Raw genomic sequence first — 14665 nt, 5'->3', positions numbered from 1 at the left:
GGAGTAGTAGTTTGCAAACTAGACTGAAGGGAGAGTGAAGAGGCTGAAGGGAGAGAAGAAGAAGAAGAAGAAGAAGAAGAAGAAGAAGAGGAGGAGGAGGAGGAGGAGGAGTAGTAGTAGTAGTTTGCAGAATAGACTGAAGGGAGTGAAGAGGCTGAAGGAAGAGAAGAAGAAGCAGAAGGAAGAAGAAGAAGAAGAAGAAGAAGAAGAAGAAGAAGAAGAAGAAGAAGAAGAAGAAGAAGAAGAAGAAGAAGAAGAAGAAGAAGAGGAGGAGGAGGAGGAGGAGGAGGAGGAGGAGTTTGGATTTATACCCTACCCTTCACTCAGAGTCTCAGAGCGGTTTACAAACTCCTTCCCCTTCCCCTCCCCACAACAGACACCCTGTGAGGTAGGTGGGGCTGAGAGAGCTCTGACGGAAACTGCTCTTTCAAGGACAGCTTCTGTCAGAACTATGGTTTGCCCAAGGTCATCCAGCAGGTGCAAGTGGAAGAGTGGGGAATCAAACCCGGTTCTCCCAGATTAGAGTCCACGAACCTAACCGTTACTGGCGCTACACCAAACCCATTCTAGTGTCAATCAATGAGTATCATGGTTGAATCTTGGAATTGGGGTCTCCCGTGTCCATAACGAAGTCTGACCCAGTTCAAAAGTCATGTCCCAAATCATGGTTCAACAATCGAGTTTGCATACTACTTCCCCTCCTCCTTTCCCCAGTTTGCTCAAACTAGCATTTTTCCATGGGGCAAAATATGGATACCACTTGGCAGGAACTGTCTCCAAATCATACTTTACTAAGCCACTTCAGGCCACCATTTTTTGAATCTGAAACATTTCTTGGTGAGCGGTGTTCATAGTTTGCCATGCAATCTAAAAAGAAGAGATTGGATTTATACCCCACCCCTTCACTACCCAGAAGAGTCTCACAGCAGCTTACAATCTCTTTTCCCTTTCCCTCACCTCCCCTCCCCACAGCAGACACCCTGTGAGGTAGGTGGGGCTGAGAGAGCTCTCGAGAGAACTTGTGACTGAACCAAGGTCACACCAGCAGCTGCACGAGTGGGGAATCAAACCCTGTTCTCCCAGATTAGAGTTCCTGCTCCTAACCCCTACACCAGAGTAGCTCTCAAGAGAAGAGAAGGAGGGAGTGAGCTTGCGTGTCCAGGATCACCCCAATGCCATGATGTTTGAAGGCGCTGCTATTTGGTACACCCCTCAGAGTTAACCGCATACCTTAATTGAAACGGCTGCAGGAAACGAATATATAGGCTCAGTTAGCAAATGATGCTCAGAAGGTTTTGCCAAGAGCATTTCCACATCCGCTCTTGCTACGTGGTCAGGCTGAAAGTATTCTCCCAAACGCGGACCACAAAATGTACTTTTTTTCAGAACGAAGGGGAAGAAACCAGATTAAAAGTAGATGCCTAAATGCTGGGGAACTGAGATTGCGACGTTTAGATGAGTTTGAGGAAACGGGATTGGGGGAAGCAAAATGAGACCTGCCTTGCAGGATGCAAGGAAGAAGCGCTTGTCCACTGAATGACCGTGATAGTAGAGTCAAGCAAAGTGGTGAGGTTCCTGGGATGATGGAACTTGGGGGGAAATAGGCGTACCAGAACCCCCCCACCCCCCAAAAAAAGTTGATTCTAGTCAGTCATAAGAACATAAGAGACGCCAATGTTGGATCAGGCCAAAGGCCCATCCAGCCCAACACTCTGTGTCACACAGTGGCCAGAAATACCAGGTGCCATCAGGAGGTCCACCAGTGGGGCCAGGACAAGTCAAATTGCAAGCCAAGCTAAGATCCCTTCAGCGGCTGATTATTCCATTTAGTCATTTTTAAACATCTTTCTCATTGTATTTATTGTGCAGAAATACAATGCAAACCTTCAGTTCGTCAGCCGTGTTGGTCTGAAGCAGTACAATGAATTTAGAGTCCAGTGGCACCTTTAAGGCCAACCAGGTTTTATTCAGGGTGTGAACTTTCGTGCCTACCTCGAATAAACCTTTGTTGGTCTTAAAGGTGCCATTGGACTCTAAATTTGTTGTAATGCAAACTTTCGTTATTCAGACGTCTGCAATATAGATGCCATAACATTCTGGGCTTCTGGATTATGTTCTTTTAAGGTCCTTTGAGGAAAAGGAGACACAGTGGTCCTCTTGCTCACATAGTATACCCTGGGGCCCCCAGCGTGGTTCACGTGGCCAACCTAGTGCCTGCCAGGCGTTTTTAGAAAGTGGGCGGGGCCGGTGGGGCTTCTGCCCAGCAAGCCTTCTGATTGTGGCCACTGGAGATCTGATTGGCTGTGCAGATTTTTTTTTTTTTAAATGTTACTTTGGTAGCAGTTGCCACCACAGCCCAAGGATCTTCACTGTGGCAGCCATTTTGTGGCTAGCTCCACCTTCTGAGGCAGCCATCTTCATAGAATCATAGAGTTGGAAGGGACCTCCAGGGTCACTGAGTCCAGCCCCCTGCACAAGGCAGGAAATTCACAAATACCTCCCCCTCTACACCCCCAGTGACCGCTGTGCCATGCCCAGAAGATGGCAAAAAAATCCCTCTAGGATTGCTTCCTGACCCCAAAGTGGCGATCAGCATTTCCCTGGGCGTGTAAGAAAGGGCCACATGGACTAGGCCCTGAGGCAACCCTTCCTGCCCTCCCTCTCACGATCTGCCTCTGTTCACCGAATCTGCATTGCTGTGTCAGATGGCCATCCAGCCTCTGTTGAAAACCTCCCAAGAAGGAGAGCCCACCACCTCCCGGGGAAGCCTGTTCCACTGAGGAACCCCTCTAACTGTCAGGAAGTTCTTCCTCATGTTTAGCCGAAAACTCTTTTGATTTAATTTCAACCCCGTTGGCTCTGGTCCGACCTTCTGGAGCATCAGAAAACAACTCTGTACCATCCTCCATATGACAGCCCTTGAAGTATTTGAAGATGGTTATTTATTTATTTATTTATTTATTTAATTTTATTTTATTTATACCCCGACCTCCCCGCACGCGGGCTCAGGGCGGCTTACAGTATGAGGTGCATTACAGCACCATAATACACAACATGGCACACAGTGCGATAAAAACACAATAAAACATTTTAAGACACTTTAATACAATGGGCAAACGCCCAAGGATCCCGCGTGACAAACACCCCACTCCATATTGCACCTGCCCTTGGGGCAAAGGGAGGATGATGTGGCCCCCTGATGTACCTTGGCCACTCAGCCCCCGGCAGCGGTGCTGCAATCCTGGCCCTCATTGATGGTAGTGGTAGCAGCGGCGGCTCCTATTCAAAAGCCTGGCGGAAGAGCTCCGTCTTGCAGGCCCTGCGGAACTGTAACAGGTCCCGCAGGGCCCTGATCTCTTCTGGGAGCTCATTCCACCAGATAGGAGCCGCCACCGAAAAGGACCTAGCCCTCGTGGCAGCAAGCCTGGCCTCTTTCGGGCCCGGGGTCGCCAGGCGATGTTGCGACCCCGACCGTAGTGCTCTCTGGGCTAAACCTACCCACCTCCTTCAACCTTTCCTCATAGGACTTGGCCTCCAGACCCTTCACCATCTTCACTGCTCTCCTCTGGACACGTTTCAGCTTATCAGCACCCTCCCTAAACTGCGGTGCCCAAAACTGAACGCGATACTCTCGGTGAGGTCTAACCAGAGCAGAGCAAAGTGAGGTCTAACCAGAGCAGAGTAGATTTTAGGGCAACCATTTTGTGGCCCCGCCCACCACCCTGTATCAGAATTCGAAACGTGCCTGCAGGTTCAAAGAAGGTTGGGGACCCCTGCTGTACTCTTACCTTTTTGCCATCCACTTTCCTGTCTCCAAATTCTTCACGTAGGGGGAAGGGTTAATTTCTTCACGTAGGGGGAAGGGTTAATTTCCCGCACGAGGTGTGGGGAAAGGAGAGTGCTTCTGCTATTGCGCTAGGCCGAGGAGACGTTAGATGAGGCGAAATATAACCTCAAGGGTCAGAGCAGCAGTGGGGCAGCATCTGGCTGGTGAACGGCCTCTGCGACCTTGGATGCCTAGAAGGTGAACAGTTCACTGGCCTGGCCAGAGATCTTTTTCTCCTTGCGGTTCTGTCGTTGGACATCTGGCGCACATTGTTTCCATGCTGCTGGAAAATCCTCCAGCTGGCAGCCTTGAGTGGGCCAACAGGCACAGCTGCTCTTCTCGGCGCACGTTAAATTACATCTGTGACCTCCTTCGAGCAGAGTTAATCTCTCTCTCTCTCTCCCCCCTTCCCTTTCCTTTGGAGCCCACGGCTGCAGATGTTTCCCAAAAAGGCATGTGTAAATGCTGCGGCTGCTCAGTTCGAGAAACGAGGTGTCCCAGTAAAGGAAGGGTGCTTTATTCTCCAAAGGCGAGGCTGTCTCGAAAAGTGGTGAATGGGGCACAGAACCGGAAAACGGAGAATGAAGTGTACCAGACAGATTTTGCCTTCTTGGGGAATGTCTCGGTCGGTGGAATGAATAGCCGTGCAGACATCCGAAGGATCAAGTGAATTGTAACGTCACGCACCCTTCTCCAAATTTTGCTGACAAATAATTAGTACAAATTATACTTGGTCATGTACTGTGGGTACAAAGTCTGCTCTGAAACAATATTCAGAGGGGGATTCCTTCTTTACTACCTTTCACACGTCACTACAAACAGACTCCACGATCAGATCACCCCTGTGGAAGTTAATAATTAAATGCAACAAGTCTTAGAATGCAGAGGGAAAAATTTAAACTTTTGCTCAAGTCTGCATTTAGCAATCTGTGGCTGTAGATCACGAAAGTCTCACCTTATCTGTTGTTCAGCCTTGGCCTGGATAGCCCAAGCTAACCCGCTCTCAGAAGCTAGGCAGGGTCGGCCCTGGTTAGTATTTGGATGGGAGACCACCATTAAGGAAGTCCAGGGTTGCTACGCAGAGGCAGGCAATGGCAAACCACCTCTGTTTGTCTCTTGCCTTGAAAACCCTGTGAGGTCACCATAAGTTGACTGCATCCTGAGAGCACTTTCCACCATTATTGTTATTCAGTTTATATCACACCCTCCCCCCAGGTGGGCTCAGGTTAAAGGTCACCTAGGACACGGCAATAAAACAACAGAATATCATAAACATCATATTATACATAACAATACAATATCATAAATCATAAAGACCATCCCTTGTTCAGCTAAGGGGGGGGGGAATTGTTTCAGATAATGGTCCGTAATAATTGCCACCTTAAAACTGAATAAACATTTCCATGTCGAAATGTTTGTTATAAAAGGACGGTCAAAATCATGTAAAGTGTGGCACAGTCAATGTTCAAAATGGCCTCTTGTAACCAAAAGTTGCAGCATTTTATATTCACTGGAGCTTCTGTATCATGTTCGAGGGTAGCACTATGTCAAGACCCATGCAGTCCTCGTTCCTTGAGGTTTTGAGAGCATGAGCAACAGTTGTGAGTCCCCTCCTCCCCCCAAAACGTGTTCAGCTAATTAAAAGCACAGCTGGTTCCTACGGCGTATTCTTGGTGCTCCTGCTCTTTCCTCTGACAATGTAATCCCCTCTCTCGAAGGTAATCACTCTACCATCTCGATACCATGAGTCCCTGGCTATGATGAAACTGAGCCTAATACCCAAGCAACTAACACATGGATCCTTCTGAGAGCCCTAAATTTCCCTTTCTTGAGTCAGTCACTCTGTAGCCAGTATGACTGGCTTGTCTCTGGTTCTGTTTGGCTCTGTCTTCTTAACCCAGTTCCCCCAGCAGTTAAGCGTTGGATTCTTGAGAGCTGAATTCTGGTCCTCTGTTACTGTTCAGCCAGGTTTTGGTTTGAAGACTTGGCAGGACGTTTGCACTTAACAAAATATTTTGCATCGCAGCTAATTCTGTGCAATTTGCTTAGTATGCAGTACCAGCTGGCACGGGCTGTTGCTGTCTTCTCACTTCTGAAAGATGCCGTTTAAAAAAACTACCAATTGCTCTGCAAGAGTTCGCAGATGGATATTTCCTCCTTTAAAAAAAATGGACGTCTGCCTGCAAGAATAGCATGTTTTCTTGTGAGACATGTTCTCTGTAGGTCCCCGTGTGTCCACTGTGTGTCCTCTTTACAGTTGACAAACCATCTAACCATATGAATTATCTCAAATGCCAGTTTCTCCATTGGCAGTAGCTGCTTCTTGGGAAGTCTAAATAGAGGGAGTCGTAGGTGAGCCTCCTGGCCATACGTGGCTCAGGATCAAGTCTCCGGTTAAAAAATAGTCGTTCGCTGAGCTTAGAATGCCTCTCTCTTTTCCACCAGCCTTATTTAGTCTGTCTTAAAATACACTTTTGAAGAGGAAGATGGGAAATGGGTTGGTTGGTAGGAAACGACCTATTTGCCCATGGAAATGTTATTTTAGGTCTCCATTCGGCACAGCTCCCATCCGTGCCATTTGTGCCCTCTTCCTAAAATTAGCTCTGCGTCCCTTTGAAAACAACATTGAAATAGACATGTTCAGAGAGGTTTGATTCTGATCTTCTTGGAGATTACAGAGAACCTTAAGTGAGCCCCTGAGAGAGAGAGAGCACAATTGCAGTGCAGTTTCCTTGCGGGTTTGCGCGTGGGTGGTAGGAATGCAAGTGCTTGTTATTGTGGGGTGGGCTTTTTCGTGTGCGTGTGTGTATATGTGTTTGTTTTCTTAAATACAGCGACATGTTTGCCAACAGTAGAAATGCAATCCATTCTTAACGGACGGGGTGGATCATAAACTGTGCGGCTAGATCAGCTCCGTCTAAGCTCGAATCGCTGTCGGTCTGATCCTAATCCTGCTGGACCTTTTCTCTCCCCCCCCCCCCATTAACAGTTTTATTTCATTTTACAGTTTACGAGTACATTCACATATAAATTAATGAATAATGCCTCAAAAATTCCACGCCCAAATTAATAGTTAAAAATACAGCAACCGGATCTGTACACTAGATCTATTAGAATCCAAGCAGCAGTCTATCAAAACAGCTCTGTATATATCACACAAAGGGTGTGATCATACGTACCAAAAGTGGCGGCAACGGTGCGATTCCCCCGCAGAGTAAAGGGGCACGATCAGACAGACACATCTGTCCAGCATCCCGGAGTCGTCGTCAGGGCATCGTATTGTGCCGCAGGAACGTGGAAAAAAGCCACCCGGTAAAACCTTCTACTATCCGGAACTGCGGGGCGCGCGGCCGAAAGTGTGATCACGCAAACGCGCATCATTTCAGCCCAGGGCAAACAGCCTCGCTTCCTGCCTGCATTTTCTCCCATGTGTGACCGCAGCCAGAGTCTATTATGCCAGCTAAGGAAACCTTAAATAGAAATTAAAGTTTTAAGATTCTTCGGAACAGCCTCCATTTTTGCCAAGTAGTCTAGTATGAGGCCCCACTCTCCAGCAAAATCAGCCAGAAGCATGCCATTCAGATTTGGTCACTTCATATGTGATTCCCCCCCCCCCCATCAGATAATACTTTGTGGAGATAATACTTTTCCTTGTATTTCCGTGAGTGAAGAGGATCGAGACTTACTTTTAAAAAAAATGAAGCTGGGAATTCAGAGAACCTGCTGAAATTGTCGTCGCAACACTACGGCATTATATTTTAGGCTTTAGAAACATTGAAACCACTTGTTGGGGGGAAAGGGGGCGGTGGTTTAATGATAACAATAGTCCAGTTATTAAAAAGTGGGGTGGAGGTGGGTGAGACAAAGTGATCTCACTTGGGAAATGCCTTGTAGACCTTTGACTTCAAGACATTCATTTATTACAGTAGTCTAGTTTCGAGGTGACCATTGCATGGATCACTGTTGCCAAGTCATTGCGTTCAAGGAAGGGAACCAACTGCCTAATCAGCCGAAGATGGTAAAATGCTGAGTTGACAGTGGCTGCTACCTGGGCCTCCATGGTTAAGGAGGCATCCAAGAGCGCTCCCAGACTCCTAACCTCCAGCGCTGGCACCAGTGTCACCCCATCAAAGGTCGGTAGTGGGATCCCTAACCCTGGATCCCTAACCCTGGACCTGCCAGAGGAGGTAGTGATGGCCACAGGAATAAACAGCTTGAAAAAGGGGATTAGATAGATTCAGGAAGGATAAGTCTATCTATAATGAGGGGAACATCCACATTCAGAGGCACTAAGCCTCTGAATCCCAGAGCCAGGAGGAAATATGAAGACATGAGAGCACCTTATCCTGAACCAGGCCCTTGGTCCATCAAAGTCAGTATTGTCTACTCAGACTGGCAGCACCTCTCCAGGGTCTCAGGCGGAGGTCTTTCACATCACCTACAGCCAGATCTTTTAACTGGATATACCAGGGATTGAACCTGAGACCTTCTGCATGCCAAGGAGATGCTCTGCCACTGAGCCACAGCCCTCATCAGGGGAAGACCTCGGCCTCTATGTCCTCTTGTTGGACCTCCAGAGGAACTGGTTGGCCACTGTCTGAGACAGGATGCTGGACTAGGTGGACTATTGGTATGATCCAGCAGGGTTCCTCATATGTTCTTCTCAGGGGAAGGCCTTGGTCTCTATGCCCTCTCGTTGGACCTCCAGGGGAACTGATTGGCCACTGTGTGAGACAGGATGCTGGACTAGATGGACCACTGGTCTGACCCAGCAGGGCTCTTCTGATGTTCTTCTCAGGGGAAGGCCTTGGTCTCTATGCCCTCTCGTTGGACCTCCAGGGGAACTGATTGGCCACTGTGTGAGACAGGATGCTGGACTAGATGGACCACTGGTCTGACCCAGCAGGGCTCTTCTGATGTTCTTCTCAGGGGAAGGCCTTGGTCTCTATGCCCTCTCGTTGGACCTCCAGGGGAACTGATTGGCCACTGTGTGAGACAGGATGCTGGACTAGATGGACCACTGGTCTGACCCAGCAGGGCTCTTCTGATGTTCTTCTCAGGGGAAGGCCTTGGTCTCTATGCCCTCTCGTTGGACCTCCAGGGGAACTGATTGGCCACTGTGTGAGACAGGATGCTGGACTAGATGGACCACTGGTCTGATCCAGCAGGGCTCTTCTTATGTTCTTACCTAGTTATACAGTGCAAAATCTCATGAATCTAGCCTCTCTTAAACTTCACAGTAGGCAGAAGAAACCCATCAATCTCTTGCCAATATGGGTCAACAAGTGGAAGTATTTCTACCCGCTCCCAAAGCAGCCAGTTAATCCCACACTGCCAGATGGGATGATGAATGCAGAGCTCGCGTTCTCCCCATTCAATTTCAACAGGTGTCCGTTGTCACTTGATACGTGTTTGTAGCTCTTAAGACCCACAAGAAGCTGTCTTACAAAGCTGTCTTTATTATTTACCTGAGCCCCGGTGTCCATAGGAACAGAGCCTTTGAAGCAGCAGCTTTCCCCTGGATGTATAAAGTAGGAATTCTCTTCCTGTGACCACCCGCCTCACATACTTAAGAATATGCACATTTGCTTATTTACAGCAAGTAGTATCCTAGCTGGGGCTTGGGAGAGGAGGGATAGAATTATTTCGCACTTGTAAGTTAGCACGGAAAGACATCAGGGAAAAAAGTTCAGCAACACTGCATTACAGTGACAGACTGTGGGAAAGTAAAATAGCCACATTAATTTAAGTAGTGGGTACGAACTATGTTAATAAGCTGAAAATATGCACCACGAGGTATCGTAACGGCTGGTGTTAAGATAAGGTTTGTAAGGATTCTGTAATTAAATGTTTGTAAGGATTCTGTAATTAAATGTTAAATGATCGCAGCATTTGTAAAGCAATAAATGAGCTCCCATAGATCGTTTGATACAGCCCTGTTAATAATATGTAAAATTATCTTGGTCCTGTTATGTGGGTTTTTTCCTCCCAGTTATAGATTGCAGGTAGTCGTGTTGGTTTGTGGAAAAGTTCCACAAGCAAAACCCATGTTTGGTGTGGAGAGTCCGTTTGGTGCAATGGTTAGGAGTGCAGACCGTAATCTGGGAGAACCAGATTTGATTCCCCACTTCTCCACATGCAGCTGCTGGTGTGACCTTGGGTCAGTTACATTTCATTTCAGAGCTGTTCTCTCATGAGCAGTCCTCAAAAGAGCTCTCTCAGCCCCACCTACGGTGCCGAAGGGAAAAGAGATTGTAAGCTGCTCTGAGACTCCGAGAGAAGAGCGGGGTATAAATCCAATCTCCTCCTCCTTCTACTATTAGCTCTGACTACAATATCACAAAGCATTGCGTGTTAGAAAACAGCAGGCAGAATGACCAGGTTCCCCCAATCTGTTAAGTCTGGATGTTTAGTGCTCCCGCCAAAGTAGTGGGGGGACACAACAGTTCACTGGTACGGTGGAAGCATTTTCAGCTAAGTCCCTCTTAGAAGACATCTGAGCCTCTGCCTAGGGAGGGTCCACGGTCGAGTGACAGAGTATCTGCTTGGCATTGCAGAAGGTCTCCACTTCCGTCACCAGCATCTCCAGCGTAAAGGATCAGGTAGTAGGTGACTGCTGTAAACCTGGATGGCCCCGGGTAGCCTGACCTTGTCGAATCTCAGAAACTAAGCGGGGTTGGCCCCACTGAGTCCTTGGGCAGGAGATCGCCAAGGAAGGCCAGGGTTGCTGCCGAGAGGCGGGCAATGGCAGAGCCACCTTCCTTGGTCTCTTGCCTTGAGAACCCTATGAGGTCACCCTGAGTCAGCTGCACCTTGATGGCACTTTCCACCACTACCAGTAGGTGGCCTCTTCCTGGGGTCCTGGGGAGCTGCTGCCCTTCTGAGTAGACACCACTGAACCCGGTAGACCAATCGTTTGACTCAGAATAAGGCATCTTCATATGTTAATGCTCAGGAGCCACACGTGGCTTTTTGACATGCCACCTGTGGGTCTTCATTGTGGAGCAGAGGTCCATCAGTGGCTGTTAGCCACGAGGTCTAGATGGAACACTCTGTCTGGGGCAGAGATGCTTTGTATTCTTGGTACATGGGGGGCGGCAGTTGGAGGGCTTCTGGAGTTCTGGCCCCGGTGGTGGACCTCCTGGTGTTTGGTGTCGTGGTTAAGTGCGCGGACTCTAATCTGGGAGAACCGGGTTTGATTCCCCACTCCTCCACTCGCAGGTTCTGGATGACCTTGGGCAAGTCATAGTTTCTGTCAAGAGCTCTCTCGGCCCCGCCTACCTCACAGGGTGTCTGTTGTGGGGAGGGGGAGGGAAAGGAGTTTGTAAGCCGCTCTGAGACTCCGAGTGAAGGGGGGGTATAAATCCAATCTCTTCTCTTCTCTTCTTCTATCTGGGTTTTGGCCACTGTGTTGGATTGGAAGGACCACTGGCCTGATCCACCATGGCTTCTGTTATGTTCTTGTTAGGGATGCCAAGTCAATTTTTCTTACCGGCGGGGGAGCCTCGCCGGGCTCCGGTAGCCGTTCGTCAATGTGCGCGCGCCGCCAGCATGTCACCAGAAGTGACGCGCAACGTTGATCACGTTGAAGGCGTGGCCCCAATCGTTGGAGGGAAAACCATAGAGTTTTCCCTCCGACGATCGAGGCCACACCCCCAATGTGATTGACGTGGTTGCGTCACCTCTGGTGACGCAGCTACTCTGCGCTTTGGGGGGCGGAGTTCCCCCCGGGGCCCGATTCCGCGGCGGCGGGAATTGGGCCTCCGAAGCAGTGGTTTACCCACCCCCCGCCCCCACTTGGCAGCCCTAGTTCTTATCAATGGAACAGTCCGTCTAGGGCAATGATGCTCTGTATTCTTGGTGCTTGGGGGGGCAACAGTGGTACTACTACTACTACTACTACTACTACTACTACTACTACTACTACTACTACTACTACTACTACTACTACTACTACTACTACTACTACTACTACTACTACTACTACTACTACTACTACTACTACTACTACTACTACTACTACTACTACTACTACTACTACTACTACTACTACTACTACTACTACTACTACTACTACTACTACTACTACTACTACTACTACTACTACTACTACTACTACTACTACTACTACTACTACTACTACTACTACTACTACTACTACTACTACTACTACTACTACTACTACTACTACTACTACTACTACTACTACTACTACTACTACTACTACTACTACTACTACTACTACTACTACTACTACTACTACTACTACTACTACTACTACTACTACTACTACTACTACTACTACTACTACTACTACTACTACTACTACTACTACTACTACTACTACTACTACTACTACTACTACTACTACTACTACTACTACTACTACTACTACTACTACTACTACTACTGTGTGACACAGAGTGTTGGACTGGATGGGCCATTGGCCTGATCCACCATGGCTTCTCTTCAGAGTACCATTCCTCAACAGGGCACCTGACCCATGTTATTGCCCGGGAGGAACTGTGGCTTGCCATTGGTTCCCATGTTGAAATGGCCACTACCGGAGAAACACTCAAGCCATGATCCTTCCTGAGGTGCAGGCCTCGTTCCAGGAACGGGAGAAAATGTGGCTCTTTTGGTGGATGGCAGTTGTGGACGCTGCTCTCTGTGATTTACAGAACAGGGACCACTATGTTAACGGGAAATCTTTTCTCATCCTTTCTCCCAAATGTCCCCCTGCAGACTCACATTTCAAGACTTCCACCCGGAGCAGTGGCAGGGCAATCAGTGGCCATTGAAGGCGGGGTCTGTCGGCTGGAGAGCCCAGCAAGCTGAAGAGTCCTTCGCCCGGCCAAGCGAGAGAGAGCACGCAATGCCGTTTTGTATCATATGCTCCTTTTTTCGTTGTTTTAACAGGTGTTGAGGATTTAACTCTCCTTTTATACTCCTTATTGCATCCACGCGCCTCCCTGTCCCGAAGCGAGTGCCGCTTTAGCTTTATATCCTGACACTCTGTGTGAATGTATGCGAATTTGTCTCTCAGTGGAATAGACACGCTATGCCCCAGCTGCGCAAGTAAAGATAATGTAGGGATAATTTAAACGTTTGGGGGGAAAATATTTTTATGTCTTAATCGACGAGTGTATAAGATGACGATGCCCTGAAATCACAAGGGGAAATGGTTTTTAAAATGTGTGGTCGTCGGTGTTGCTTTTTATATTTGGGGGAAATGCAAGCTTTGGAACTTGGTGGAATGCACAAGTTATTGAACGCGCTTTACGTTATTTAACGGTTTTGGAGGGTCCAGCAGTAGCTAAATCACGTTGTTCTTTCCCAGTCTCCTTTTTTAAAAGTTTTTTTTTTCTTTTTGGTTGGTTTCAGTGAAACAATTCAGGACCGTTAATGACCTGGCCCCTTTTTTTGGCTTTATGATTATTCAGTTGGTGGTACTTTTCCAGCTTAAACGTTCCATAGCTTCAAGCTGTTATGTATTATGTACGGCTCTGTAAAGATAACGTGTAGTCATAAAAAGTCTTTACTTTGTGTATAATGGAATATCGGAATGTAAATAAGAAGAAAGTTTATGGAGAGAGTCAATATTATTCTTTGGTTTAAATATATTTTTGAGAGAATGGTGCCGAAATAAACACGCTATTGCTGGATGAATAATGTAACGTGTATGATATCGAGGATCCTAATTCTGGTGCTTTTTCTTCTTCCCTGCTTTTCTTCTTCCCTGCATTTCACGTTTGTAGCAAATGTGTGTAATGGTTTGCGGCTATATTTACACTTTATGCATGTAGACTTATTAGTGATCTTTTAAAACTAAGTATAGACCTCCAGACTCATGATAATTCATAATTTACAGTGCCATCCTAAGCAAACTTTCATCTTTCTAAGTCCATTAAAGTCAATGTTGCTAGAAGGGGTTAATCTACTTAGGATCACGCTGTTATGTACCTGCTTTGTTATAAGTAGGAGCCCCTTTATCCTACGGTTACATTTCAGGATCTTGATGTTTCTTTCTTTCTCTGCTCCTCTGACCTACAAGTCTTGAGTACTGTCAGTCAATCCCACCTAAAAATAAAGGGGAGGAAGGAAGAATTCAGGCCAGAGAGGACAGGCTATACCATATTAGAGAAGATGCCTTGCCACAAGCTGCCACGAGGAATTTAGCTTTAAAAGGGGCATTTGTTGGCCTAGGAGCCGTTAAAATGTTAATAACTAAAAGATTGAGGGGAGGCTCATTTCGCTGGCACATAAGTGGCTTGGTCCACTTCTCTCTAGCCTTCCTATATCATGGACAATCAAAGTAAACATGCTTCTCAGTTTTTATGATCTGTAAGCCAGAACTGCAATATATATCTGAAAACGGTATACCTAATATTACGGCCTACCTAATATACAGCCTTCAGAGATCACAGATAGTAGGGCATTTCATTTTGCGAGCATAATTGCTTGCTCGTATCTTGTAACTGTAAGGCTAAACAAGTATTTTGGGATTGCAAAGAGTGGTGGGAATTCCCATTTGGAGAGTAGAGCAAGCACACCTAGCCCGGCCGATAGTACCGTTGATATCCATCTTCATAATCAACTGCTTGATAATCTTATGGGCTAGGGGGCCCCCTAATGCAAAAATGACTTCTCTGGGCATCGTATAATATTCAGTTTTTCTATTACAGCCTGATTCCATGGACTGGAGAAATTATCTTGTTTCGTATAAAATAATAAGCTGTTATCCTCAGATAACATTATTTTGAATTTCGGATTCAATGTCCGTATCCAGTCTAAGGGCGGTATGGCCACATATTTCAGGATCCCGCAGATCTGACAGCA

General features: G+C 47.2%; 1 protein-coding gene across 1 annotated transcript in view; it reads left to right on the top strand.

Moving 5' to 3' along the window:
- The window catches only part of TASP1 (taspase 1), a gene marked incomplete at its 5' end in the record, with an annotated part of 142726 nt that extends 128083 nt beyond the window's left edge, over window positions 1-14643 (top strand). Inside the window, one exon of the mRNA XM_015415655.1 lies at window positions 12572-14643. Within this exon, the coding sequence (XP_015271141.1) occupies window positions 12572-12664 (93 nt within the window). The remainder of the gene's footprint in view (window positions 1-12571) is intronic.
- Window positions 14644-14665: the final 22 nt, after the last annotated feature.

Source organism: Gekko japonicus, unplaced genomic scaffold (genome assembly GCF_001447785.1).
Source record: "Gekko japonicus isolate JY-2015 unplaced genomic scaffold, Gekko_japonicus_V1.1 scaffold3307, whole genome shotgun sequence".
In the NCBI taxonomy this organism is placed as follows: Eukaryota; Metazoa; Chordata; class Lepidosauria; order Squamata; family Gekkonidae; genus Gekko; species Gekko japonicus.
This window is presented reverse-complemented; position numbering and strand designations above follow the sequence as displayed.